The 26344-nt window shown below is 43.9% G+C and overlaps 1 protein-coding gene across 7 annotated transcripts in view; it reads right to left on the bottom strand.

Annotated features, from left to right (window-relative positions):
• nin (ninein (GSK3B interacting protein)) overlaps nucleotides 1-26344 on the bottom strand; it is a 91792-nt gene that overhangs the window by 32575 nt on the left and 32873 nt on the right. For 6 of the 7 annotated variants that reach the window (XM_036955303.2, XM_090211653.1, XM_036955302.2 and 3 more), the window contains exons 3-14: nucleotides 25919-26024; nucleotides 17841-18001; nucleotides 8906-8951; nucleotides 7721-7896; nucleotides 7257-7403; nucleotides 6750-6908; nucleotides 5645-5781; nucleotides 4740-4880; nucleotides 2789-2963; nucleotides 2026-2136; nucleotides 1540-1629; nucleotides 534-672 (exon numbers count right to left, since the gene is read on the bottom strand). In XM_036955303.2, the coding sequence (XP_036811198.2) occupies nucleotides 534-672; nucleotides 1540-1629; nucleotides 2026-2136; nucleotides 2789-2963; nucleotides 4740-4880; nucleotides 5645-5781; nucleotides 6750-6908; nucleotides 7257-7403; nucleotides 7721-7896; nucleotides 8906-8951; nucleotides 17841-18001; nucleotides 25919-26024 (1588 nt within the window). Of the gene's footprint in view, nucleotides 1-533; nucleotides 673-1539; nucleotides 1630-2025; nucleotides 2137-2788; nucleotides 2964-4399; nucleotides 4554-4739; nucleotides 4881-5644; nucleotides 5782-6749; nucleotides 6909-7256; nucleotides 7404-7720; nucleotides 7897-8905; nucleotides 8952-17840; nucleotides 18002-25918; nucleotides 26025-26344 lie in introns of those variants that run through there. The other variant, XM_090211652.1, reaches the window with a different exon arrangement.

Raw genomic sequence — 26344 nt, 5'->3', positions numbered from 1 at the left:
ATATTTCTGCCTCCGCATTGCTCAATTGGAGTTTTAGGCAGGGGTATCTGTAAAGCTCGTTGGAGTTTTAGGCAGGGGTGTCTGTAAAGCTCGTTGGGAGTTTTAGGCAGGGGTATCTGTAAAGCTCGTAGGGAGTTTTAGGCAGGGGTGTCTGTAAAGCTCGTTGGGAGTTTTAGGCAGGGGTGTCTGTAAAGCTTGTTGGGAGTTTTAGGCAGGGGTGTCTGTAAAGCTTGTTGGAGTTTTAGGCAGGTGTATCTGTAAAACCCGTTGGAGTTTTAGGCAGGGGTATCTGTAAAGCTCATTGGAGTTTTAGGCAGGGGTGTCTGTAAAGCCCGTTGGAGTTTTAGGCCAGGTGTCTGTAAAGCCCGTTGGAGTTTTAGGCAGGGGTGTCTGTAAAGCCCGTTGGAGTTTTAGGCAGGGGTGTCTGTAAAGCCCGTTGGAGTTTTAGGCAGGGGTATCTGTAAAGCCCTTTGTGAAATCTGATGTTACGAAAAGGACTATAAAATACATTTGATTAAATGATTTGTACGTACCTGGGTCTGACTCCATGCCAGGACTCTTACTCTCCAGGTCCTCAGATAGAGAGGGTTTGAGACAGAGCTGAGAGGTGCGGCCCAGGCTGTGGTACTCCTGCAGCTCTGCTTGAAGCTCATCGATGCGATCCTGCAGCTCCTGTCACATTCACCACAAATCAAAACAGAAAGATTAGTATCTAAAAACAGGTCATTTATCTTTGGAAGTGCACTCTGTTTGAAACAGTTAACACGTTGATTTGATTTGTTCCAGTGAGAGCTATTACCTGGCACTGCACCGTGTGTGTGTGTATGTGTGTGGGTAGAGTCCAGTGTGTGTGTGGGTAGAGTCCAGTGTGTGTGTGGGTAGAGTCCAGTGTGTGTGTGTGTGGGTAGAGTCCAGTGTGTGTGTGTGTGTGTGGGTAGAGTCCAGTGTAACCCTTGCACTGACTCTATACACACACACACACACACACACTGTTGCTACTGCATCTATCCTGTTTCCTTGTTACTTTAACCCTACCTATATGTACATAGCTACCTCAATTACCTCGTACTCCTGCACATTGACTCGGTACAGGTACTCCCTGTATATAGTCATGTTATTACCTGGTACCCCTGCACACTGACTCTGATAGACATGTTATTACCTGGTACCCCTGCACATTGACTCTGATAGACATGTTATTACCTGGTACCCCTGCACATTGACTCTGATAGATTTTATTTGTTATTTTTATTCACAGTGTATTTATTTCTCGTCATTATTTCCCATTTCATGAAATAAATAAAACATCTTTACCTGCATTGTTGGAACTGGACCCGTAAGTAAGCATTTCCCTGTCAAGTCTACACCTGTTGCTTACCAAGCATTTCCCTGTTAGTCTACACCTGTTGCTTACCAAACATGTCCCTGTTAGTCTACACCTGTTGTTTACCAAGCATTTCCATGTTAGTCTACACCTGTTGTTTACCAAGCATGTCACAAATTCGATTTGATGTGTGTGTTTCCAGTAAGCGTTCTCACCCGACACTGTTCCTCATAGCTACTGCGTAGCCGTCTGAGACTCTCCTCCTGTAGGAAGAACTCAGCACTGCCCAGGTCCAGATCCCCAAACTGAGCAAACAGAACCAACACCAAGGGAGTTTCTTAGGGACAGATACTTATACTTCAGATAGATTCTCATTCATATATCAAATCAAATGTATTTATAAAGCCCTTCTTACATCCGCTGATATCTCTAGGTGGTGTACAGAAACGCAGACTAAAAACCCCGAAAACAGCAAGCAATGCAGGTGTAGAAGCACCTGCATAGCAATTAGCCAGTACTGAATCTCTCCAGATTATTGCTGATGAACAGCAGAGTATAACACCTAAATATGAAATGAGATTAATGTGGATTATTACATATTGCTGATCAGAAGACGCTAGCCTGGAAAAACGTGTTCTTTTACACTTTGGTTTTGTCTGAAAGTGAATATATTGATACTGTGGAAGAGAATAGTCTTTCACCTTTTCCTTCAGGATGTTGTCCAGGTTCCTCTGCAGTTTGCTGACCTGGTTTTCTGCCTCTACCAGTTTCTCAGTGCTGTCCAGCAGCTCCATCTCCAGACGCCTACTCTCCTGAGGGTTAAAGTTCGAGTTGGGGGTTTAGAGTTACGGTTAGGGTTAGTTAGGGTTGGAGGTTAAAGTTGGGGTTGGGGTTTAAAGTTAAAGTTAGGGTTTGAGGTTAGAGTTGGGGTTAGGGTTTAAAGTTGGGGTTAGGGTTAGGGTTTAAAGTTGGGGTTTAGAGTTGGAGGTTAGAGTTGGGGTTAGGGTTTAAAGTTGGAGGTAGGGTTGGGGGTTAGAGTTGGAGGTTAAAGTTGGAGTTTAGAGTTGGAGGTTAGAGTTGGGGTTAGGGTTTAAAGTTGGGGTTAGGGTTTAAAGTTGGAGGTAGGGTTGGGGGTTAGAGTTGGAGGTTAAAGTTGGAGGTAGGGTTTAAAGTTGGAGGTAGGGTTGGGGGTTAGAGTTGGAGGTTAAAGTTTGAGGTAGGGTTGGGGGTAGGGTTGGGGGTTAGAGTTGGAGTTTAGGGTTTGAGGTTAAAGTTGGAGGTAGGGTTTAAAGTTGGGGTTAGGGTTTAAAGTTGGGGTTTAGAGTTGGAGGTTAGGGTTGGGGTTAGAGATGGAGGTTAGAGATGGAGTTAAGAGTTGGAGGTAGGGTTGGAATTGACAGTGAGTGAAAGGTGGTCTGTGTTGGTTACCTTGACAGTGAGTGAGAGGTGGTCTGTGTTAGTTACCTTGACAGTGAGTGAGAGGTGGTCTCTGAGGAAGGTCTCGTCATCTCTGAGCTTCTCCATCTCTGCCTCTAGTTTCTCTCTCTGCTGACCAGTCTGCTGCTGAATCTGGTCCATCTCTTTAATGAGCTCTGACCGGACAGACACCAGCTTCTCCCTGTGTTCCTGCTCCAGCTTCCTACAATACACACACACACATGCGCACACACGCACGCACACGCACACACACACACACAACCGACTCAATTAAATTTGATTAAATGCAATTTATCCCCTCTGTTTTTCCCAGAGGCAATTGTTAGTTTACAAGTAACATCCTACAGACATTGATGTCTGGAGAGACAAGATCACATGCCCATAGAAGGGGAAGGTCACAGGCCCATAGAAGGGGAAGATCACAGGCCAATAGAAGGGGAAGGTCACAGGCCCATAGAAGGGGAAGGTCACAGGCCCAAAGAAGGGGAAGGTCACAGGCCCATAGAACAGAGGAAGGTCACAGGCCCATATAACAGAGGAAGGTCACATGCCGATAGAAGGGGAAGGTCACAGGCCCATAGAAGGGGAAGGCCACAGGCCCATAGAAGGGGTAGGTCACAGGCCCAAAGAAGGGGAAGGTCACAGGCCCATAGAACAGAGGAAGGTCACAGGCCCATAGAAGGGGAAGGTCACAGGCCCATAGAAGGGGAAGGCCACAGGCCCATAGAAGGGGTAGGTCACAGGCCCAAAGAAGGGGAAGGTCACAGGCCCATAGAACAGAGGAAGGTCACAGGCCCATAGAAGGGGAAGGTCACAGGCCCATAGAAGGGGAAGGTCACAGGCCCATAGAACAGAGGAAGGTCACATGCCCATAGAAGGGGAAGGTCACATGTCCATAGAACAGAGGAACGTCACAGGCCCATAGAAGGGGAAGGTCACAGGCCAATAGAATGGGAAGGTCACAGGCCCATTGAAGGGGAAGGTCACAGGCCCATAGAAGGGGAAGGTCACAAGCCCATAGAAGGGGAAGGTCACATGCCCATAGAACAGAGGAAGGTCACAGGCCCATAGAAGGGGAAGGTCACATGCCCATAGAAGGGGAAGGTCACAGGCCCATAGAATGGGAAGGTCACGGGCCCACAGAGGGGGAAGGTCACAGGCCCATAGAACAGAGGAAGGTCACAGGCCCATAGAACAGAGGAAGGTCACAGGCCCATAGAAGGGGAAGGTCACAAGCCCATAGAAGGGGAAGGTCACGGACCCATAGAAGGGGAAGGTCACAGGCCCATAGAACAGAGGAAGGTCACAGGCCCATAGAACAGAGGAAGGTCACAGGCCCATAGAAGGGGAAGGTCACATGCCCATAGAAGGGGAAGGTCACATGTCCACAGAGCAGATTAAGGTCACAGGCCCATAGAAGGGGAAGGTCACAGGCCTATAGAAGGGGAAGGTCACAGGCCCATAGAAGGGGAAGGTCACAGGCAGAAAAGTGAGGGAATAGAAGGGAAAAAAGGAGGGAAAGACAAGGTGATGAGGTCATTCATGTGTTCGATGGCAGAGTGATGCTGTGTGTGTGTTACATCAGGTTGAGGTCATTCAGGCGTTCGATGGCAGAGTGATGCTGTGTGTGTGTGTTACCTCAGGTTGAGGTCATTCATATGTTCGATGGCAGAGTGATGCTGTGTGTGTGTTACCTCAGGTTGAGGTCCTTCATGCGTTTGATGGCAGAGTGATGCTGTGTGTGTGTTACCTCAGGTTGAGGTCATTCAGGCGTTCGATGGCAGAGTGATGCTGTGTGTGTGTTACCTCAGGTTGAGCTCATTCATGCGATCGATGGCAGAGTGATGCTGTGTGTGTGTTACCTCAGGTTGAGCTCATTCATGCGATCGATGGCAGAGTGATGCTGTGTGTGTGTTACCTCAGGTTGAGGTCATTCATGCGATCGATGGCAGAGTGATGCTGTGTGTGTGTGTGTTACCTCAGGTTGAGGTCATTCATGTGTTCGATGGCAGAGTGATGCTCGTCCACCTCAGAAGCCAGCTGGGTTTTTAACTTCTCTGCTTTGTCCAGGTCAGAACGAGTCTTCTCTTTCTCTCGGAGCTCCCGATCTACACGTTCACTGAAGAACAATCAGCCGGTTAATCAAATATTTTATTATATTATGAATGATACGCACAGACGAGACAGGCTGTAGCAACACTACGAAAAGAGAAAGCGTGTGTTACGGTCACTCTACTACCGCTCCTGCCCCTCCGGCGTTCGGCGTTGCCGGTTTACCGACCACCGGTCCTGGGATCCATCATTACGCATACCTGGCATCAATCATTACGCGTATCGTGAGGCACACCTGGACTCCCATTACCTCACTTATTACCTCCCCTCTTACCCAGTCACTACTGGTCTTAAAGTTGGCCAGTAGGTACTGATATCAGCCTTAAAGCTGGCCAGTAGGTTTTTGATCTCAGCCTTAAAGTTGGCCAGTAGGTACTGATATCAGCCTTAAAACTGGCCAGTAGGTTTTTGATCTCAGCCTTAAAGTTGGCCAGTAGGTACTGATCTCAGCCTTAAAGCTGGCTAGTAGGTACTGATATTAGCCTTAAATCTGTCCAGTAGGTACTGATCTCAGCCTTAAAGCTGGCCAGTAGGTATCTGATCTCAGCCTTAAAGCTGGCCAGTAGGTACTGATCTCAGCCTTAAAGCTGGCCAGTAGGTATCTGATCTCAGCCTTAAAACTGGCCAGTAGGTTTCTGATCTCAGCCTTAAAGCTGGCCAGTAGGTATCTGATCTGAGCCTTAAAGCTGGCCAGTAGGTATCTCCTCATACTCACAGTAGGTATCTAATCTCAGCCTTAAAGCTGGCCAGTAGGTATCTCCTCATACTCACAGTAGGTATCTGATCTCAGCCTTAAAGCTGGCCAGTGCAGCCTGGTGGATCCCATTCTTAGTGACGAGGAGCTCGTTCTCCAGAGCCACAGTCAGCTCCCTGAGGTTCACTTTACCTTCCAGGTCAAAATCCAAGGCCTACAACACAAACATAGACAGACACATACACAGTGTCAACATCTCAAGCCTCCCTCCCTCTCTACCTCCCTCTCTACCTTTCTCTCTACTTCCCTCCCTCCCTCTCTACCTCCCTCCCTCCCCCCTCTGTACCTCCCTCCCTCTCTACCTCCCTCCCTCCCCCTCTCTACCTCCCTCCCTCTCTCTCTACCTCCCTCCCTCTCTCTCTACCTCCCTCCCCCCTCTCTACCTCCCTCCCTCTCTCTCTACCTTTCTCTCTACCTCCCTCCCTCTCTCTCTACCTCCCTCCCCCCTCTCTACCTCCCTCCCTCTCTCTCTACCTTTCTCTCTACCTCCCCACCTCCCTCTCTACCTCCCTCCCTACCTTTCTCTCTACCTCCCTACCCCATCTCTACCTCCATCCCTCTCTCTCTACCTTTCTCTCTACCTCCCTCCCTCTCTCTCTCTACCTCCCTCCCCCCTCTCTACTTTTCTCTCTACCTCAACCCCCCCTCTCTACCTCCCTCCCTCTCTCTCTACCTCCCTCCCTCCCTCTCTACCTCCCTCCCTCTCTCTCTACCTTTCTCTCTACCTCCCTCCCTCCCTCCCCGCTCTCTACCTCCCTCCCTCTTTCTCTACCTTTCTCTCTACCTCCCCACCTCCCTCTCTACCTCCCTCCCTACCTTTCTCTCTACCTCCCTACCCCATCTCTACCTCCATCCCTCTCTCTCTACCTTTCTCTCTACCTCCCTCCCTCTCTCTCTCTACCTCCCTCTCCCCTCTCTACTTTTCTCTCTACCTCAACCCCCCCTCTCTACCTCCCTCCCTCTCTCTCTACCTCCCTCCCTCCCTCTCTACCTCCCTCCCTCTCTCTCTACCTTTCTCTCTACCTCCCTCCCTCCCTCCCTCCCTCCCTCTTTCTACCTCCCTCCCTCTCTACCATTCTACCTCCCTACTTCCAGAATGAGAGGTAACATGTTATCTATCACCTGTAGAATCTCTGGGCTGTTCTCGATGCCCTCCTCCATCCAGGCATCCAGGATGTCCTCAGCAGGAGCGGACCCTGTCCCATCGTCCAGAGTGGAGAACAGACGCATCCCGATGGTGCTCGTCATAGCGCTGGTTCTACGGCCCGTCTCATCGAATGGCTGCAAGGAGAGATGGGGAACACCTCATAAATATGACCAGATACTATAGAAAGATACTGTATGTGTACTTGTCATTGCATTGGTGTGTGGCAGTATCAATTTTAATTGTCTAATACATGCATTCATTCACTTGTTAGTTCATTCATTCAATAATTGATTCATTCATTTGTTAGTACATTCATTCAATAATTGATTCATTAATTTGTTAGTACATTCATTCAATAATTGTTCCCAGCATGTTTAAAAAAAAAATGTAAATCAGGAGTTTGGAAAAAAATCACTAAAACGTGGTACCGATGTCTAGCTTTGACATGAGAACTAGACCTAAAATGGTGAGTTTCACTGTACCTGTGAGGAGTGTAGTCTTTTGAGCTGTCTGTAAGGTGTGGAGGCAGACGGGGTGGGGGGCTTGGCATGGTTCAGAACCCAGGAAGTAAACGCCTGAACGCTCATGACCTCATCACCACTTAGAACCTGGAGGACATCCTCCGTCACCTGGAGACAAAAAATAAACAAACAATCAGAAACATTTCCCAGCGTCTACTCAGACTCTCAGACCTCCACTTGGGGTTATGTCCAAAATAGGCCGTCATTGAAAATAAGAATTTGTTCTTAACTGACTTGCCTAGTTACATAAAGGTAAAATAAAATAAAAATTACAGATCGGCAAACATGGAAGGATTAGGGCCAAGAGGATGGGATGAGGAGTAAATTGGGACCAGCTGAGCCCAAAATGAACTTTGGTTGAATACAAAATGGCACCCTATTCCACACTATAAAGATAAGGGTACCATTACAGACTCTTTCCTCACCTCCAGGCCCAGGTGGTCACAGAGAGCCAGTAGCTCATGGTGGCTGGCACATCCATCCCAGGGCATGGCCAGCTCCTCGCAGGCCTCCCGAAACCTCTCCTCCTGGTGGTCTGAGAGGGGTGTGATAGAGCCCCGTGGGGTAGAGGGTTCATCAGGGTTCCACAGGTGCAGCTGGCCTACACACACACACACACACACACACACACACACACAATGATAAGACTTAACTTAAGACCCTGGCTCCCTGAGACTCTTTCCTGATAGGCGTTGAATGTCCTCCATCTCACTCCTATGATCAGGATCTCAGTTCTACTTTTTATTTATTTATTTATGTTCTCCCTAATTTCAGGATATCCAAATGGTAGTTACAGTCTTGTCTCATCGCTGCAACTGCCCTACGGACTGGGGAGAGGCGAAGGTCGAGAGCCGTGCGTCCTCCGAAACACAGCCCTGCCAAGCCGCACTGCTTCTTGACACACTGCTCGCTTAACCCGGAAAGGCAGCCGCACCAATGTGTCGGAGGAAACACCATCTAGCTGGCGACCGAAGTCAGGTTTCCCGGTCGTGGCTGGCTGTGTTACAGCCTGGGATCGAACCTGGGTCTGTAGTGACGCCTCAAGCACTGCGAGAGGCCTGGGGTCAGGAGGCCTGGGGTCGGGGGGCCTGGGGTCAGGAGGCCTGGGGTCGGGAGGCCTGGGGTCAGGAGGCCTGGGGTCGGGAGGCCTGGGGTCAGGAGGCCTGGGGTCGGGAGGAGTCGGGAGGCCTGGGGTAGGGGGGCCTGGGGTCAGGAGGCCTGGGGTCAGTTCTACTTAATAGTGGAGTTTTAGTTGACTTTTCTAAATTCAAATGGAAATGACCCCAACGCTGACTATGATGAATGGCTATCTAGTGTCAGTGGGGAGTATCAAATAAACAATAAATGTTTTGTCACATGTACAGTAGAGTGAAACGCTGACTTTAAGCTTTTCCTGAAATGCAGTAACTTTACAATAAATACAGTAACTCTGCATTTATTGTAATTGTTTTGCATTTATTGTAAAGTTACTAAATGTATTGTAAAGTTGTCGCATTTATTGCAAAGTTACTAAATGTATTGTAAAGTTGTCGCATTTATTGTAAACACTTTACAATATATGCAGTAACTTTACAATAAATGCAATAACTTTATCGTATCTTTACACTCACCTTCTGCCTCGTACTCTTCCGTTCCGCTTTCATGAGCATTCCAGCGCTGTTGAAGGAGGTAACAACAGCGTTAGTAAAACATCGCATTAAAACACCCAGACAAGACAACCTACTTTTGTCGTGTGCTAGTCAGCAGTCTTCAAAACACTGCTCTCTCTCTCCGTGGGGGGGGGGGGGGGGGGGGGGGGTAGGAGCAGGCAGGGTGTCCAACCAATAGGACAACAGAGCTATTGTGACGGCAGAGGCCCCTCTGATGGTCAAAGGTGAAGCTAGAGATGGTCAACCATAACAGAATTAAAGAGAGAGACCGATCCCAAGTTGATTAAAAACCCTCACAGTTGTCTTACTATGTTTCTCTCTCTCTCTCTCTCTCTCTCTCTCTCTCTCTCTCTCTCTCTCTCTCTCTCTCTCTCTCTCTCTCTCTAAACCCTCTTTTATTCAGTCTTTTTCCTAATCTATTTTAAGGACAATTCTCCAAGAAAGCCTATATTGACAAAAAAAAAAAACGTTAAATTTTGACTTGCACAATCTACATCATAGGTGTATGTCTGCTGCGTCACAAAAAATATAACGTCACGTTTTACAAACTAAAAGAGTCAAATTGTTTGTGATAATAAATATGGTAAATAGCAGAATAATATCCCCCCAAGTTCCCATATTTTGTGTTTGTCTGAAGGGTGAGACCAGGAAAGGGGGTTACTGGAGTGTAGTGATCTATCGCGCTCAATCCCAGAGACAGTAATCAGGCGTCCAAGACATCTATTGCCTGGGAGGGAAACACAGTGAAGGAATGAAGAACAGATGGCTCTCTCTTCAACTCTCTATTCTATCACTGGGTATATAGGCATCTGTGAGGGAGGGGTGAAGCTCATTGTTCCTCTGCCAGACCCCTAAAAAAAGCCCCTCCCAGATCAGGAAGAGCCCCCTGACCCTTCCCCATCTGCTGGTGCACCAGGCTGGAGGCTGGGCATTGTTCATCCCAAATGGCACCCAGGGCTCTGGTGAAAAGTAGTGCACTATGTAGGATGAAAGGTAGTGCACTATGTAGGATGAAAGGTAGTGCACTATGTAGGATGAAAGGTAGTGCACTATGTAGGATGAAAGGTAGTGCACTATGTAGGATGAAAGGTAGTGCACTTTGTAGAATGAAAACTAGTGCACTATGTAGGATGAAAGGTAATGCACTATGTAGGATGAAAGGTAGTGCACTATGTAGGATGAAAGGTAGTGCACTATGTAGGATGAAAAGTAGTGCACTATGTAGGATGAAAACTAGTGCACTATGTAGGCGATTGGGTCCCACTACATTGACATTACAGCCATTTTAGCAGACTCTCTTATCCGGAGCGACTTACAGAAGCAATTAGGGTTGAGTGCCTTGTTCAAGGGCACAGACAGATTTTTATCACCTAGTCGGCTAAGGATTCAAACCTTTCGGTTACCGGGCCGACGCTCTTAACCACTAGGCTGCCTGCAGTCCTGTGGTGAAACAATCCCAGATTAGTCAGTATCCCGGCAAGCTGTGTTCCTCGTCAGTGTCTCACAATGTTTGACACGGGTGGAGAAAGGTGAAATAATGACACAAAGCAAAATACTAACCTCCAGCTACAGAGAGCAGTATGGTAATACTAACCTCCAGAGAGCAGTATGATAATACTAACCTACAGAGAGCAGTATGATAATACTAACCTCCAGAGAGCAGTATGATAATACTAACCTACAGAGAGCAGTATGATAATACTAACCTACAGCTACAGAGAGCAGTATGATAATACTAACCTCCAGAGAGCAGTATGATAATACTAACCTACAGAGAGCAGTATGATAATACTAACCTACAGCTACAGAGAGCAGTATGGTAATACTAACCTCCAGAGAGCAGTATGGTAATACTAACCTTCAGAGAGCAGTATGATAATACTAACCTCCAGAGAGCAGTATGATAATACTAACCTCCAGAGAGCAGTATGATAATACTAACCTCCAGAGAGCAGTATGATAATACTAACCTACAGAGAGCAGTATGATAATACTAACCTCCAGCTACAGAGAGCAGTATGATAATACTAACCTCCAGAGAGCAGTATGATAATACTAACCTCCAGCTACAGAGAGCAGTATGATAATACTAACCTACAGAGAGCAGTATGATAATACTAATCTCCAGCTACAGAGAGCAGTATGATAATACTAACCTACAGAGAGCAGTATGATAATACTAACCTCCAGAGAGCAGTATGATAATACTAACATCCAGCTACAGAGAGCAGTATGATAATACTAACCTACAGAGAGCAGTATGATAATACTAATCTCCAGCTACAGAGAGCAGTATGATAATACTAACCTCCAGAGAGCAGTATGATAATACTAACCTCCAGAGAGCAGTATGATAATACTAACCTCCAGAGAGCAGTATGATGATACTAACCTCCAGAGAGCAGTATGATAATACTAACCTCCAGAGAGCAGTATGATAATACTAACCTCCAGAGAGCAGTATGATAATACTAACCTACAGAGAGCAGTATGATAATACTAACCTACAGAGAGCAGTATGATAATACTAACCTCCAGAGAGCAGTATGATAATACTAACCTCCAGAGAGCAGTATGATAATACTAACCTCCAGCTACAGAGAGCAGTATGATAATACTAACCTCCAGAGAGCAGTATGATAGTACTAACCTCCAGCTACAGAGAGCAGTATGATAATACTAACCTCCAGAGAGCAGTATGATAATACTAACCTCCAGCTACAGAGAGCAGTATGATAATACTAACCTACAGAGAGCAGTATGACAATACTAATCTCCTTCTCTCTCTCTCTAGAAGCACAAGCATTTCGCTACACTCGCATTAACATCTGCTAACCATGTGTATGTGACAAATAAAATTTGATTTGATTTGATTTGATTTAGTGAGATCGGTACTGATGTTGGGCGATTAGGCCTGGCTTGCAATCGGTGTTCCAATTCATCCCAAAGGTGTCCGATTTGACTTGAGGTCAGGGTTCTGTGCAGGCCAGTCAAGTTCTTCCACACCAATCTTGACAAACCATTTTTGTATGGACCTCGCTTTGTGCACGGGAGCATTGTCATGCTGAAACAGGAAAGGGCCTTCCCCAAACTGTTGCCACAAAGTTGGAAGCACAGAATCATCTAGAATGTCATTTTACGCTGTAGTGTTAAGATTTCCCTTCTCTGGAACTAAGGGGCCCGAACCATGAAGCACAGACACAGACCATTATTCCTCCTCCACCAAACTTTACAGTTGGCACAATGCATTGGGGGCAGGTAACGTTCTCCTGACATCCGCCAAACCCAGATTCGTCCATCGGACTGCCAGGTGCAGGCAGCTCTAGCAGGGCAGACATTTTACGAAACTGACTTGTTGGGTAAAGTGCCACGTTGAAAGTCACTGAGCTCTTCAGTAAGGCCATTCTACTGACAATGTTTGTCTATGGAGATTGCATGGCCATGTGCTCGATTTTATACACCTGTCAGCAACGGGTTGGTTTGAAATAGCCGAACCCACTAGTTTGAAAGGCTGTCCACATACGGCTGTATATCTAGTGTTCGATCAAGATCAAACTTGCCATCGAGCAGCTTAAACCAGCACCTGCTATGAAAAGCCAACTGACATTTACTCCTGAGGTGCTGACGTGCTGCACCCTCGACAACTACTGTGATTATTATTATTTGACCCTGCTGGTCATCTATGAACATTTGAACATCTTGGCCATGTTCTGTTATAATCTCCACCCGGCACAGCCAGAAGAGGACCGGCCACCCCTCATAGCCTGGTTCCTCTCTAGGTTTCTTCCTAGGTTTTGGCCTTTCTAGGGAGTTTTTCCTAGCCACCGTGCTTCTACACCTGCATTGCTTGCTGTTTGGGGGTTTTAGGCTGGGTTTCTGTACAGCACTTTGAGATATCAGCTGATGTAAGAAGGGCTTTATAAATACATTTGATTGATTGATGGCCGAAAGCATGTCCCAGGCTAGATTTAATATGGCTGTGGTAATCTAGGAAAATACTTTTCTTCTTGTGAGAGACATTGTAGGTGGTATTGTTGACAACCATGGAGAGAGTTATCGGAGAGCTGCTGCCAATGACTGGAACGAATGACAAAAATCTCTGAAACTGGAAACACTTGTTTCCCTCACTAGCTTTAAGTACCAGCTGTCAGAGCAGCTCACAGATTACTGCACTTGTACATAGCCCATCTATAATTTAGCCCAAACAACTACCTCTCCCCCTACTGTATTTATTCATTTATTTTGCTCCTTTGCACCCCATTATTTCTATCTCTACTTTGCACATTCATCCACTGAAAATCTAAAATTCCAGTGTTTTTCTTGCTATATTGTATTTACTTCACCACTTTGGCCTTTTTTGCCTTTACCTCCCTTATCTCACCTCATTTGCTCACATTGTATATAGACGTATTTTTCTACTGTATGTTTGTTTTACTCCATGTGTAACTCTGTGTTGTTGAATGTGTCGAATTGCTGTGCTTTATCTTGGCCAGGTCACAGATGTAAATGAGAACTTGTTCTCAACTGGCCTACCTGGTTAAATAAAGGTGTTCTCAACTAGCCTACCTGGTTAAATAAAGGTGTTCTCAACTAGCCTACCTGGTTAAATAAAGGTGTTCTCAACTTGCCGACCTGGTTAAATAAAGGTGTTCTCAACTAGCCTACCTGGTTAAATAAAGGTGTTTTCAACTAGCCTACCTGGTTAAAATCTCCTCCTCCACCTCCATGTCTCTCTCTCCTCTCCCATGACTCTCTCTCTCTCTCCTCTCCCATGACTCTCTCCCCCATCTCAGTCTGTCCTCCTCCATGTCTCTCTCTCTCCTCCTCCACCTCCATGTCTCTCTCTCCTCTCCCATGACTCTCTCTCTCTCTCCTCTCCCATGACTCTCTCCCCCATCTCAGTCTCTCCTCTTCCATGTCTCTCTCTCTCTCCTCCTCCATGTCTCTCTCTCTCCTCCTCCACCTCCATGTCTCTCTCTCCTCTCCCATGACTCTCTCCCCCATCTCAGTCTCTCCTCCTCCATGTCTCTCTCTCTCTCCTCCTCCATGTCTCTCTCTCTCCTCCTCCACCTCCATGTCTCTCTCTCCTCTCCCATGACTCTCTCTCTCTCCTCTCCCATGACTCTCTCCCCCATCTCAGTCTCTCCTCCTCCATGTCTCTCTCTCTCTCCTCATCCATGTCTCTCTCTCTCCTCCTCCACCTCCATGTCTCTCTCTCCTCTCCCATGACTCTCTCTCTCTCTCCTCTCCCATGACTCTCTCCCCCATCTCAGTCTCTCCTCCTCCATGTCTCTCTCTCCCATCTCAGTCTCTCCTCCTCCATGTCTCTCTCTCCCTCTCCTCTCCCATGACTCTCTCTCTCTCCTCTCCCATGAATCTCTCCCCATCTCAGTCTCTCCTCCTCCTCCTCCTCCTCCATGTCTCTCTCCCTCTCCTCTCCCATAACGCTCTCTACTCCTCATCCATGATTCTCTCTCTCCCTCTCTACTCTCCTCCATGTCTCTCTCCCTCTCCTCTCCCATAACGCTCTCTACTCCTCATCCATGATTCTCTCTCTCCCTCTCTACTCTCCTCCATGTCTCTCTCCCTCTCCTCTCCCATAACTCTCTCTACTCCTCATCCATGATTCTCTCTCTCCCTCTCTACTCTCCTCCATGTCTCTCTCTCCCTCCCATCTCCCATGACTCTCTCTACTCCTCATCCATGATTCTCTCTCTCCCTCTCTACTCTCCTCCATGTCTCTCTCTCCCTCCCATCTCCCATAACTCTCTCTACTCTCCTCCATGACTCTCTCTCCCTCTCTACTCTCCTCCATGTCTCTCTCTCCCTCCCATCTCCCATGACTCTCTCTACTCCTCATCCATGATTCTCTCTCTCCCTCTCTACTCTCCTCCATGACTCTCTCTCCCTCTCTACTCTCCTCCATGACTCTCTCTCCCTCTCTACTCTCCTCCATGACTCTCTCTCCCTCTCTACTCTCCTCCATGACTCTCTCTCCCTCTCGTCGTCTCCTCCTCCCCACCCCTTAATTCTTTGTCAGCTGAAATCCCTGGCCTGTCTCAACATGAAGATGTGGAGGGGGATAAAACACTGTCGTTGCCTTGACCACCACAACACTGGCAGCATAGTGAGCACACACACGCACACACACGCGCACGCACGCACGCGCACACACACACACACACACACACACACACACACACACACACAGAGCAAGGTTCAAAGTACCCTGGTTCCTAATCAGTGTACATACAGTATTATATTAAGAGTCAATCATGTCTTTTTATTTAACTTTGTTTTAACCAGGTAAGTCAGTTAAGAACTAATTATTATGTTACAATGACGGCCTACCAGAAGACAAAAGGCCTCCTGTGGGGGCGGGGCCTGGGATTAAAAATAAAAATATAGGACAAAACATCACGACAAGAGAGACACCACAACACTACATGAAGAGAGACACCACAACACTACATGAAGAGAGACACCACAACACTACATAAAGAGAGACACCACAACACTACATGAAGAGAGACACCACAACACTACATAAAGAGAGACACCACAACACTACATAAAGAGAGACCTAACACAACAACATAGCAAGGCAGCAACACATGACAACACAGCATGGTAGCAACACAACATGACAACAACATGGTAGCAACACAGTATAACACAGCATGGTAGCAACACAACATGACAACAACATGGTAGCAACACAACATGACAACAACATGGTAGCAACACAACAACAGCATGGTAGCAACACAACATGACAACAACACGGTAGCAACACAACATGATAGCAACACAACATGGTAGCAACACAACATGACAACAACATGGTAGCAACACAACAACAACATGATAGCAACACAACATGGTAGCAACACAACATGACAACAACATGGTAGCAACACAACATGACAACAACATGGCAGCAACACAACATGACAACAACATGGTAGCAACACAGCATGACGACAGCATGGTAGCAACACAACATGACGACAACATGGTAGCAACACAACATGGTAGCAGAACAAAACATGGTACAAACATTATTGGTCCCAGACAACAACACAAAGGTCAAGAAGGTAGAGACGACAATACATCACACAAAGCAGCCACAACTGTCAGTAAGAGTGTCCATGATTGAGTCTTTGAACGAAGAGATGGAGATAAAAACTGTCCAGTTGGAGTGGTTTGTTTTTGTAACTTGTCCAGTCGACCAGTCGCTTCCTGCATAGCTGAATCAATCTGTACAACAACAAAGACCAACGAATGTCCAGTTACTGTAGACAGGTGTTGACCTACAACGTATCAGCAATGACAAAACAAGAGGTGTTATTTCTGTTGAAGTACAGTGTAGAAGTGGGCCGAGGTTGATCATCTTAAGTTCTCTGGTATACTTTAGCATCGCTGTTATTGATATATAGACAATTCATAGATAGACATAGTTGAGAATAGCCAGAGAGGAACCTTGTGAAGGCTTTGTGTTAGAGGAGTGTGTGTGTGTGTGTGTGTGCCTACATTTCATTTAAAGATCTGGCACTAAGCTGATTATCTAACAATAACACCAACATGCTCCTATCAGCCTTCAACCTTCAGCCTTACTCCGGGCTACTGAGAAAACACACAACATGCAAGGATAGGGAGAAACGAGGACAGAGAGAGAATGAGGACACAGAGAGAGACGAGGACAGAGAGAAAATGAGGACAGAGAGAGAGAGGAGGACACAGAGAGAGGATGACAGAGTGAGAGGAGGACACAGAGAGAGACGAGGACAGAGAGAGGAGGAGACGAGGACAGAGAGAGAGACGAGGACAGAGAGAGAGACGAGGACAGAGACAAGGAAAGAGTGAGATGAGGACAGAGAGAGAGAGACAAGGACAGAGTGAGAGGAGGACACAGAGAGAGACGAGGACAGAGAGAGAATGAGGACAGAGAGAGAGACGAGGACACAGAGAGAGACAAGGACACAGAGAGAGAGGAGGACAGAGAGAGAGAGGAGGACACAGAGAGACGATGACAGAGAGGGAGAGACGAGGACAGAGAGAGACAAGGACCGAGAAAGGCAAGGACAGCAGGTAGCCTTGAGTCTAGGCCCGTCTCCACAAAGCAGCCTTGTGGTACAGGCAGTTCCTGGTACAGCTCCTGAGGTTGTCTGATGTATCTCTAATGCAGGGTCAAAGTGCTCGACACGTAGAAAGCAGAGAGGAGATCATGGAACATACAGAACAATATTGCATCGACTGTTGATTTAGTTAATAGGGTCCGTGTCTTTATCATTGTGTGTTGGCAGTAGAAGGAGAACCGAAGCCCGATACCGATGGTACTGGTAGAAAGTGGTGACACCGTATGTGAAGAATAACAGCAAGAGTTGAAACTGAGGTGATGAATATTAGTATATCCCTCCCTCCCTCCATCCATCCCTCCCTCCCTCCATCCATTCATCCATCCATCCAATCATCCCTCCCTCCCTCCATTCACCCATCCCTCCCTCCCCCCATTCATCCCTCCCTCCCTCTCTCCCTCCATCCATCCATTCACCCCTCCCTCCCCTCCCTCCCTCCATCCATCCATTCACCCCTCCCTCCCTCCCTCCCTCCCTCCCTCCCTCCCTCCCTCCCTCCCTCCCTCCCTCCCTCCCTCCCTCCCTCCCTCCATCCATCCATTCACCCCTCCCTCCCTCCCTCCCTCCCTCCCTCCCTCCCTCCCTCCCTCCCTCCCTCCCTCCCTCCATCCAATCATCCCTCCCTCCATTCACCCATTCATCCATCCATTCACCCATCCCTCCCTCCCTCCCTCCCTCCCTCCATTCACCCATCCATCCATCCATTGACCCTTCCCTCCCTCCCTCCATCCATCCATTCTCAGTAGGTAGGTGTTTACCTCACGTTTCCTGGGCACAGTAGAGTCTTCATGATCTTCTGGGTCAGTAGCGTTTGAGCTGAGCACCTCTGAGAAGTCTGTGACGGTGTCTATGAACTCCGGTGTAGAGTGTCGGCCATAGCGTTTACTACCCCGCACAAACTTAGCTTGGACTGTTGAGTCTGTGGAGAAGGAGAAGGCGATGAGAATGGTCCACACAGAAAACATAATTAAATCACGTCTAAACCTGTCACTACTTCTACCAAAGGTTCATCATTTAAAAACCTACATTTTGTTCTGTCAGGAGGAACAAAAAAAAATACTTTATCGGACACCGGGCTTTCAATGTTTTCACTTCCACTCAGACACAGACTGTGACTCAGGACACATCAGCTCAACTGACAGGGATTTGAAGTCATATTTAAGGTAGAGTGATTACCTGGTCCTAAAAGTTAACACGGATTGACCGGCTCTCTAACTCTACGACACCGATTTAGTAATCCTTCTTAAATAAGTCTTACCTGCCTCCTCTCTCTCTCTCTACCTCTACCTCTCTCTCCCTCCCTCTCTCTCTCTCTCTCTCTCTCTCTCTCTACACTGTCTTCTGACAACGTAACGCCACGTCACTCCAAAGCCCAAGTTCATTCACAGCCTCACCAGTCTTCTCCCCCTCCTGGAGTCACCCTCCTCCCCTCTCTTCCCTCCTTGAGTCACCCTCCTCCCCTCTCTTCCCCTTGGAGTCACCCTCCTCCCCTCTCCTCTCCTCCCTCCTGGAGTCACCCTCCTCCCCTCTCCTCCTCCTGGAGTCACCCTCCCTCCCCTCTCTTCCCCTTGGAGTCACCCTCCTCCCCTCTCCTCCCTCCTGGAGTCACCCTCCTCCCCTCTCCTCCCTCCTGGAGTCACCCTCCTCCCCTCTCTTCCCTCCTGGAGTCACCCTCCTCCCCTCTCTTCCCTCCTGGAGTCACCCTCCTCCCATCTCTTCCCTCCTGGAGTCACCCTCCTCCCCTCTCTTCCCTCCTGGAGTCACCCTCCTCCCCTCTCTTCTCCTTGGAGTCACCCTCCTCCCCTTTCTTCCCTCCTGGAGTCACGTTCCTCCCCTCTCCTCCCTCCTGGAGTCACCGTCGTCCTCTCTCCTCCCCCTTGGAGTCACCCTCCTCCCCTTGGAGTCACCCTCCTCCCTTCTCCTTCCCCTTGGAGTCACCCTCCTCCCCTCTCCTCCCTCCTGGAGTCACCCTCCTCCCCTCTCTTCCCTCCTGGAGTCAACCTCCTCCCCTCTCCTCCCCCTGGAGTTACCCTCCTCCCCTCTCCTCCCCTTGGAGTCACCCTCCTCCCCTCTCCTCCCTCCTGGAGTCATCCTCCTCCCCTCTCCTCCCTCCTGGAGTCACCCTCCTCCCCTCTCCTCTGCTTGGAGTCACCCTCCTTCCCTCTCCTCCTCCTGGAGTCAGCCTCCTCCCCTCTCCTCCCCTTGGAGTCACCCTCCTCCCCTCTCTTCCCTCCTGGAGTCACCCTCCTCCCCTCTCCTCCTCCTGGAGTCACCCTCCTCCCCTCTCTTCCCCTTGGAGTCACCCTCCTCCCCTCTCCTCCCTCCTGGAGTCACCCTCCTCCCCTCTCCTCCTCCTGGAGTCACCCTCCTCCCCTCTCTTCCCCTTGGAGTCACCCTCCTCCCCTCTCTTCCCCTTGGAGTCACCCTCCTCCTCCTTCCTCTTCTCTCTGTCACACTGCCTGGTCTCTCCCTCCCCCTCCTCCTCCTCCCTGTCACACTGCCTGGTCTCTCCCTCCCCCGTTGACCGTACCATATTCTATGTGCCGTACCATTTTCCATGTTCTGTACCATATTCTATATTAGTACCATATTCTATATTAGTACCATATTCTATATTAGTACCATATTCTATATTAGTACCATATTCTATATTCCGTACCATATTCTATGTTCTGTACAATATTCTATATTAGTACCATATTCTATATTAGTACCATATTCTATATTCTATACCATATTCTATATTCTGTACCATATTCTATATTCCGTACCATATTCTATATTCCGTACCATATTCTATGTTCTGTACCATATTCTATATTAGTACCATATTCTATATTAGTACCATATTCTATATTCTGTACCATATTCTATATTCTGTACCATATTCTATATTCTGTACCATATTCTATATTAGTACCATATTCTATATTAGTACCATATTCTATATTAGTACCATATTCTATATTCTGTACCATATTCTATATTCTGTACCATATTCTATATTAGTACCATATTCTATATTAGTACCATATTCTATATTAGTACCATATTCTATATTAGTACCATATTCTATATTAGTACCATATTCTATGTTCTGTACAATATTCTATATTAGTACCATATTCTATATTAGTACCATATTCTATATTAGTACCATATTCTATGTTCTGTACAATATTCTATATTAGTACCATATTCTATATTCTGTACCATATTCTATATTCCGTACCATATTCTATGACCCGTACCATATTCTATATTAGTACCATATTCTATATTAGTACCATATTCTATATTAGTACCATATTCTATATTAGTACCATATTCTATATTAGTACCATATTCTATGTTCTGTACAATATTCTATATTAGTACCATATTCTATATTAGTACCATATTCTATATTAGTACCATATTCTATATTAGTACCATATTCTATATTAGTACCATATTCTATATTCTGTACCATATTCTATATTAGTACCATATTCTATATTAGTACCATATTCTATATTAGTACCATATTCTATATTAGTACCATATTCTATATTCTATACCATATTCTATATTAGTACCATATTCTATATTAGTACCATATTCTATATTCTGTACCATATTCTATATTCTGTACCATATTCTATATTCTGTACCATATTCTATATTCCGTACCATATTCTATGTTCTGTACCATATTCTATATTCTGTACCATATTCTATATTCCGTACCATATTCTATGTTCTGTACCATATTCTATATTCTGTACCATATTCTATATTCTGTACCATATTCTATATTAGTACCATATTCTATATTCTGTACCATATTCTATATTCTGTACCATATTCTATATTAGTACCATATTCTATATTAGTACCATATTCTATATTAGTACCATATTCCATGTTCTGTACCATATTCTATGTTCTGTACCATATTCTATATTAGTACCATATTCTATATTAGTACCATATTCTATATTAGTACCATATTCTATATTAGTACCATATTCTATATTCTGTACCATATTCTATATTAGTACCATATTCTATATTAGTACCATATTCTATATTCTGTACCATATTCTATATTCTGTACCATATTCTATATTAGTACCATATTCTATATTCTGTACCATATTCTATATTCTGTACCATATTCTATATTAGTACCATATTCTATATTAGTACCATATTCTATATTCTGTACCATATTCTATATTCTGTACCATATTCTATATTAGTACCATATTCTATATTAGTACCATATTCTATATTCTGTACCATATTCTATATTAGTACCATATTCTATATTAGTACCATATTCTATATTAGTACCATATTCTATATTAGTACCATATTCTATATTCTGTACCATATTCTATATTAGTACCATATTCTATATTAGTACCATATTCTATATTCTGTACCATATTCTATATTCTGTACCATATTCTATATTAGTACCATATTCTATATTAGTACCATATTCTATATTCTGTACCATATTCTATATTCTGTACCATATTCTATATTAGTACCATATTCTATATTAGTACCATATTCTATATTCTGTACCATATTCTATATTCTGTACCATATTCTATATTCTGTACCATATTCTATATTAGTACCATATTCTATATTAGTACCATATTCTATATTCTGTACCATATTCTATATTCTGTACCATATTCTATATTAGTACCATATTCTATATTAGTACCATATTCTATATTCCGTACCATATTCTATATTCTGTACCATATTCTATATTAGTACCATATTCTATATTAGTACCATATTCTATATTAGTACCATATTCCATGTTCTGTACCATATTCTATATTCTGTACCATATTCTATATTAGTACCATATTCTATATTCTGTACCATATTCTATATTAGTACCATATTCTATATTCTGTACCATATTCTATATTCTGTACCATATTCTATATTAGTACCATATTCTATATTAGTACCATATTCTATATTCTGTACCATATTCTATATTCTGTACCATATTCTATATTAGTACCATATTCTATATTAGTACCATATTCTATATTAGTACCATATTCTATATTCCGTACCATATTCTATATTAGTACCATATTCCATGTTCTGTACCATATTCTATATTCTGTACCATATTCTATATTAGTACCATATTCTATATTAGTACCATATTCTATATTAGTACCATATTCCATGTTCTGTACCATATTCTATATTCTGTACCATATTCTATATTAGTACCATATTCTATATTAGTACCATATTCTATATTAGTACCATATTCTATATTAGTACCATATTCTATATTCTATACCATATTCTATATTCTGTACCATATTCTATATTCTGTACCATATTCTATATTCTGTACCATATTCTATATTCTGTACCATATTCTATATTAGTACCATATTCCATGTTCTGTACCATATTCTATATTAGTACCATATTCTATATTAGTACCATATTCTATATTCTGTACCATATTCTATATTCTGTACCATATTCTATATTCTGTACCATATTCTATATTCCGTACCATATTCTATATTAGTACCATATTCTATATTCTGTACCATATTCTATATTCTGTACCATATTCTATATTCTGTACCATATTCTATATTAGTACCATATTCTATATTCCGTACCATATTCTATATTCTGTACCATATTCTATATTAGTACCATATTCTATATTAGTACCATATTCTATATTAGTACCATATTCTATATTCCGTACCATATTCTATATTAGTACCATATTCTATATTCCGTACCATATTCTATATTAGTACCATATTCTATATTCCGTACCATATTCTATATTCTGTACCATATTCTATATTAGTACCATATTCTATATTAGTACCATATTCTATATTAGTACCATATTCTATATTAGTACCATATTCTATATTAGTACCATATTCTATATTCTGTACCATATTCTATATTAGTACCATATTCTATATTAGTACCATATTCTATATTCCGTACCATATTCTATATTAGTACCATATTCTATATTAGTACCATATTCTATATTAGTACCATATTCTATATTAGTACCATATTCTATATTCCGTACCATATTCTATATTAGTACCATATTCTATATTCCGTACCATATTCTATATTAGTACCATATTCTATATTCCGTACCATATTCTATATTCTGTACCATATTCTATATTAGTACCATATTCTATATTAGTACCATATTCTATATTAGTACCATATTCTATATTAGTACCATATTCTATATTCTGTACCATATTCTATATTAGTACCATATTCTATATTCCGTACCATATTCTATATTCTGTACCATATTCTATATTAGTACCATATTCTATATTAGTACCATATTCTATATTAGTACCATATTCTATATTCCGTACCATATTCTATATTAGTACCATATTCTATATTCTGTACCATATTCTATATTCTGTACCATATTCTATATTCTGTACCATATTCTATATTCTGTATCATATTCTATATTCTGTACCATATTCTATATTCTGTACCATATTCTATATTCTGTACCATATTCTATATTCTGTACCATATTCTATATTCTGTACCATATTCTATATTCCGTACCATATTCTATATTAGTACCATATTCTATATTCTGTACCATATTCTATATTCTGTACCATATTCTATATCATATTCTATATTAGTACCATATTCTATATTAGTACCATATTCTATATTCCGTACCATATTCTATGTTCTGTACCATATTCTATATTCTGTACCATATTCTATATTCTGTACCATATTCTATATTAGTACCATATTCTATATTAGTACCATATTCTATATTAGTACCATATTCTATATTCTGTACCATATTCTATATTCTGTACCATATTCTATATTCTGTACCATATTCTATATTAGTACCATATTCTATATTCTGTACCATATTCTATATTCTGTACCATATTCTATATTCCGTACCATATTCTATATTAGTACCATATTCTATATTCTGTACCATATTCTATATTAGTACCATATTCTATATTAGTACCATATTCTATATTAGTACCATATTCTATATTAGTACCATATTCTATATTAGTACCATATTCTATATTAGTACCATATTCTATATTAGTACCATATTCTATATTAGTACCATATTCCATGTTCTGTACCATATTCTATATTAGTACCATATTCTATATTAGTACCATATTCTATATTCTATACCATATTCTATATTAGTACCATATTCTATATTAGTACCATATTCCATGTTCTGTACCATACGTACAACAATGACAGATCAAACACTCACAATTTCATTTTGTGAACCAGCCTGATGTGAACCATGCCTCGAACAATAGAGATCTCAGAAGACCTAAGATTAAGAATGGTTGACTTGCATAAAGCTGGAAAGGGTTACAAAAGTATCTCTAAAAGCCTTGACGTTCATCAGTCCACGGTAAGACAAAAGGTCTATAAATGGAGAAAGTTCATCACTGTTGCTACTCTCCCTAGGAGTGGCCGTCCTGCAAAATGACTGCAAGAGCCCAGAGGAGAATGTTCAATGAGGTTAAGAAGAATCTTAGAGTGTCAGCTAAAGACTTGCAGAAATCTCTGGAAGATGCTAACATCTCTGTTGACGAGTCTACGATACATAAAACAGGAATGGTGTTCATGGGAGGACACCACGGAACCAGGGCACCACCACCAGGGCACCACCACCAGGGCACCACCACCAGGGCACCACCACCAGGGCACCACGGAAGAAGCCACTGCTGTCCAAAAAAAACATTGCTGCACGTCTGAAGTTTGCAAAAGTGCACCTGGATGTTTCACAGCGCTACTGGCAAAGATATTCTGTGGACAGATGAAACTACAGTTGAGTTGTTTGGAAGGAAAACACAACACTATGTGTGGAGAGAAAAAAGTCACAGCACACCAACATCAAAACCTCATCCCAACTGTAAAGTATGGTGGAGGGAGCATCATGGTTTGGGGCTGCTTTGCTGCCTCAGGGCCTGGACAGCTTGCTATCACTGATGGAAAAATGCATTCCCAAGTTTATCAAGACATTTTGCAGAAGAATGTAAGGCTATCTGCGGCCCCAAAACACAGAAGTAAATCAACAACAGAATGGCTTCAACAGAAGAAAATGCGCCTTCTGGAGTGACCCAGTCAGTTCTGACCTCAACCTGATTGAGATGCTGTGGCACAATCTCAAGAGAGCAGTTCACACCAGACATCCAAGAATATCACTGAACTGAAACAGTTTTGTAAAGAGGAACGGTCCAAATCTCCTCCAGACTGTTGTTACAGGTCTGATCCACAACTACAGAAAACGTTTGGTTGAGGTTATTGCTGCCAAAGGAGGGTCAACCAGTTATTAAATCCAAAGGTTCACATACTTTTCCCACCCTGCACTGTGAATGTTTACACGATGTGTTCAATAAAGACATGGAAACATACCATTGTTTGTGTGTTATTAGTTTAAGCAGACTGTGTTTGTCTATTGTTGTGACCTAGATGAAGACCAGATAACATATTATGACCAATTTATGCAGAAATCCAGGTAATTCTAAAGGGTTCACGTAACTATTTTCTTCCCACTGTACATTCAATAATAAGCAACGAGCTCTGTTGACAAGAGCGATGCAGGTTTCTCCTAAAAGCTAAGGCATTGTCAAGAGAGAGAGATCACATGCTTGGGAGACAGAGGACGTGAGCTCAAGGACCAATGAGGGTTTGTGAGTCGAGGAAGCTATACTGTTGAACAGTGACGTGTTTCACAATTCCACTCCTTCCTTACCTGGTGATAGAGAAGCAGGTGCTGTCTGCTGACTGGGCGCAGGTGTTTCTACTATGCTCGTTGATAACACCAGAATCAGGGCATTCTTGAACTGGTCAAAACCAACCTGCAACACAAAATACAACAGTTTTTCTGAATGTTCTCCCACAATAACATGAACAGGGAAAGACAAAACATTACTCAGATGATAAAATATTGGTCATGAAATTCCTAACATTGAAATGCATTGAATCCTGTGAATGCAGGATGGAGGACGGGAGGTGTCCCTGGACGATATGTCTAGGGAGGTGGAGGAAGGGGGTGTCCCTGGATGATATGTCTAGGGAGGAGGAGAGGGGGGTGTCCCTGAATGACATGTCTAGGGAGGAGGAGAGGGGGGTGTCCCTGGATGACATGTGTAGGGAGGTGTAGGGGGGGGGGGGGGTG

Source organism: Oncorhynchus mykiss, chromosome 19 (genome assembly GCF_057628025.1).
Source record: "Oncorhynchus mykiss isolate SJ-2025 chromosome 19, ASM5762802v1, whole genome shotgun sequence".
NCBI classification, from domain to species: Eukaryota; Metazoa; Chordata; class Actinopteri; order Salmoniformes; family Salmonidae; genus Oncorhynchus; species Oncorhynchus mykiss.
This window is presented reverse-complemented; position numbering and strand designations above follow the sequence as displayed.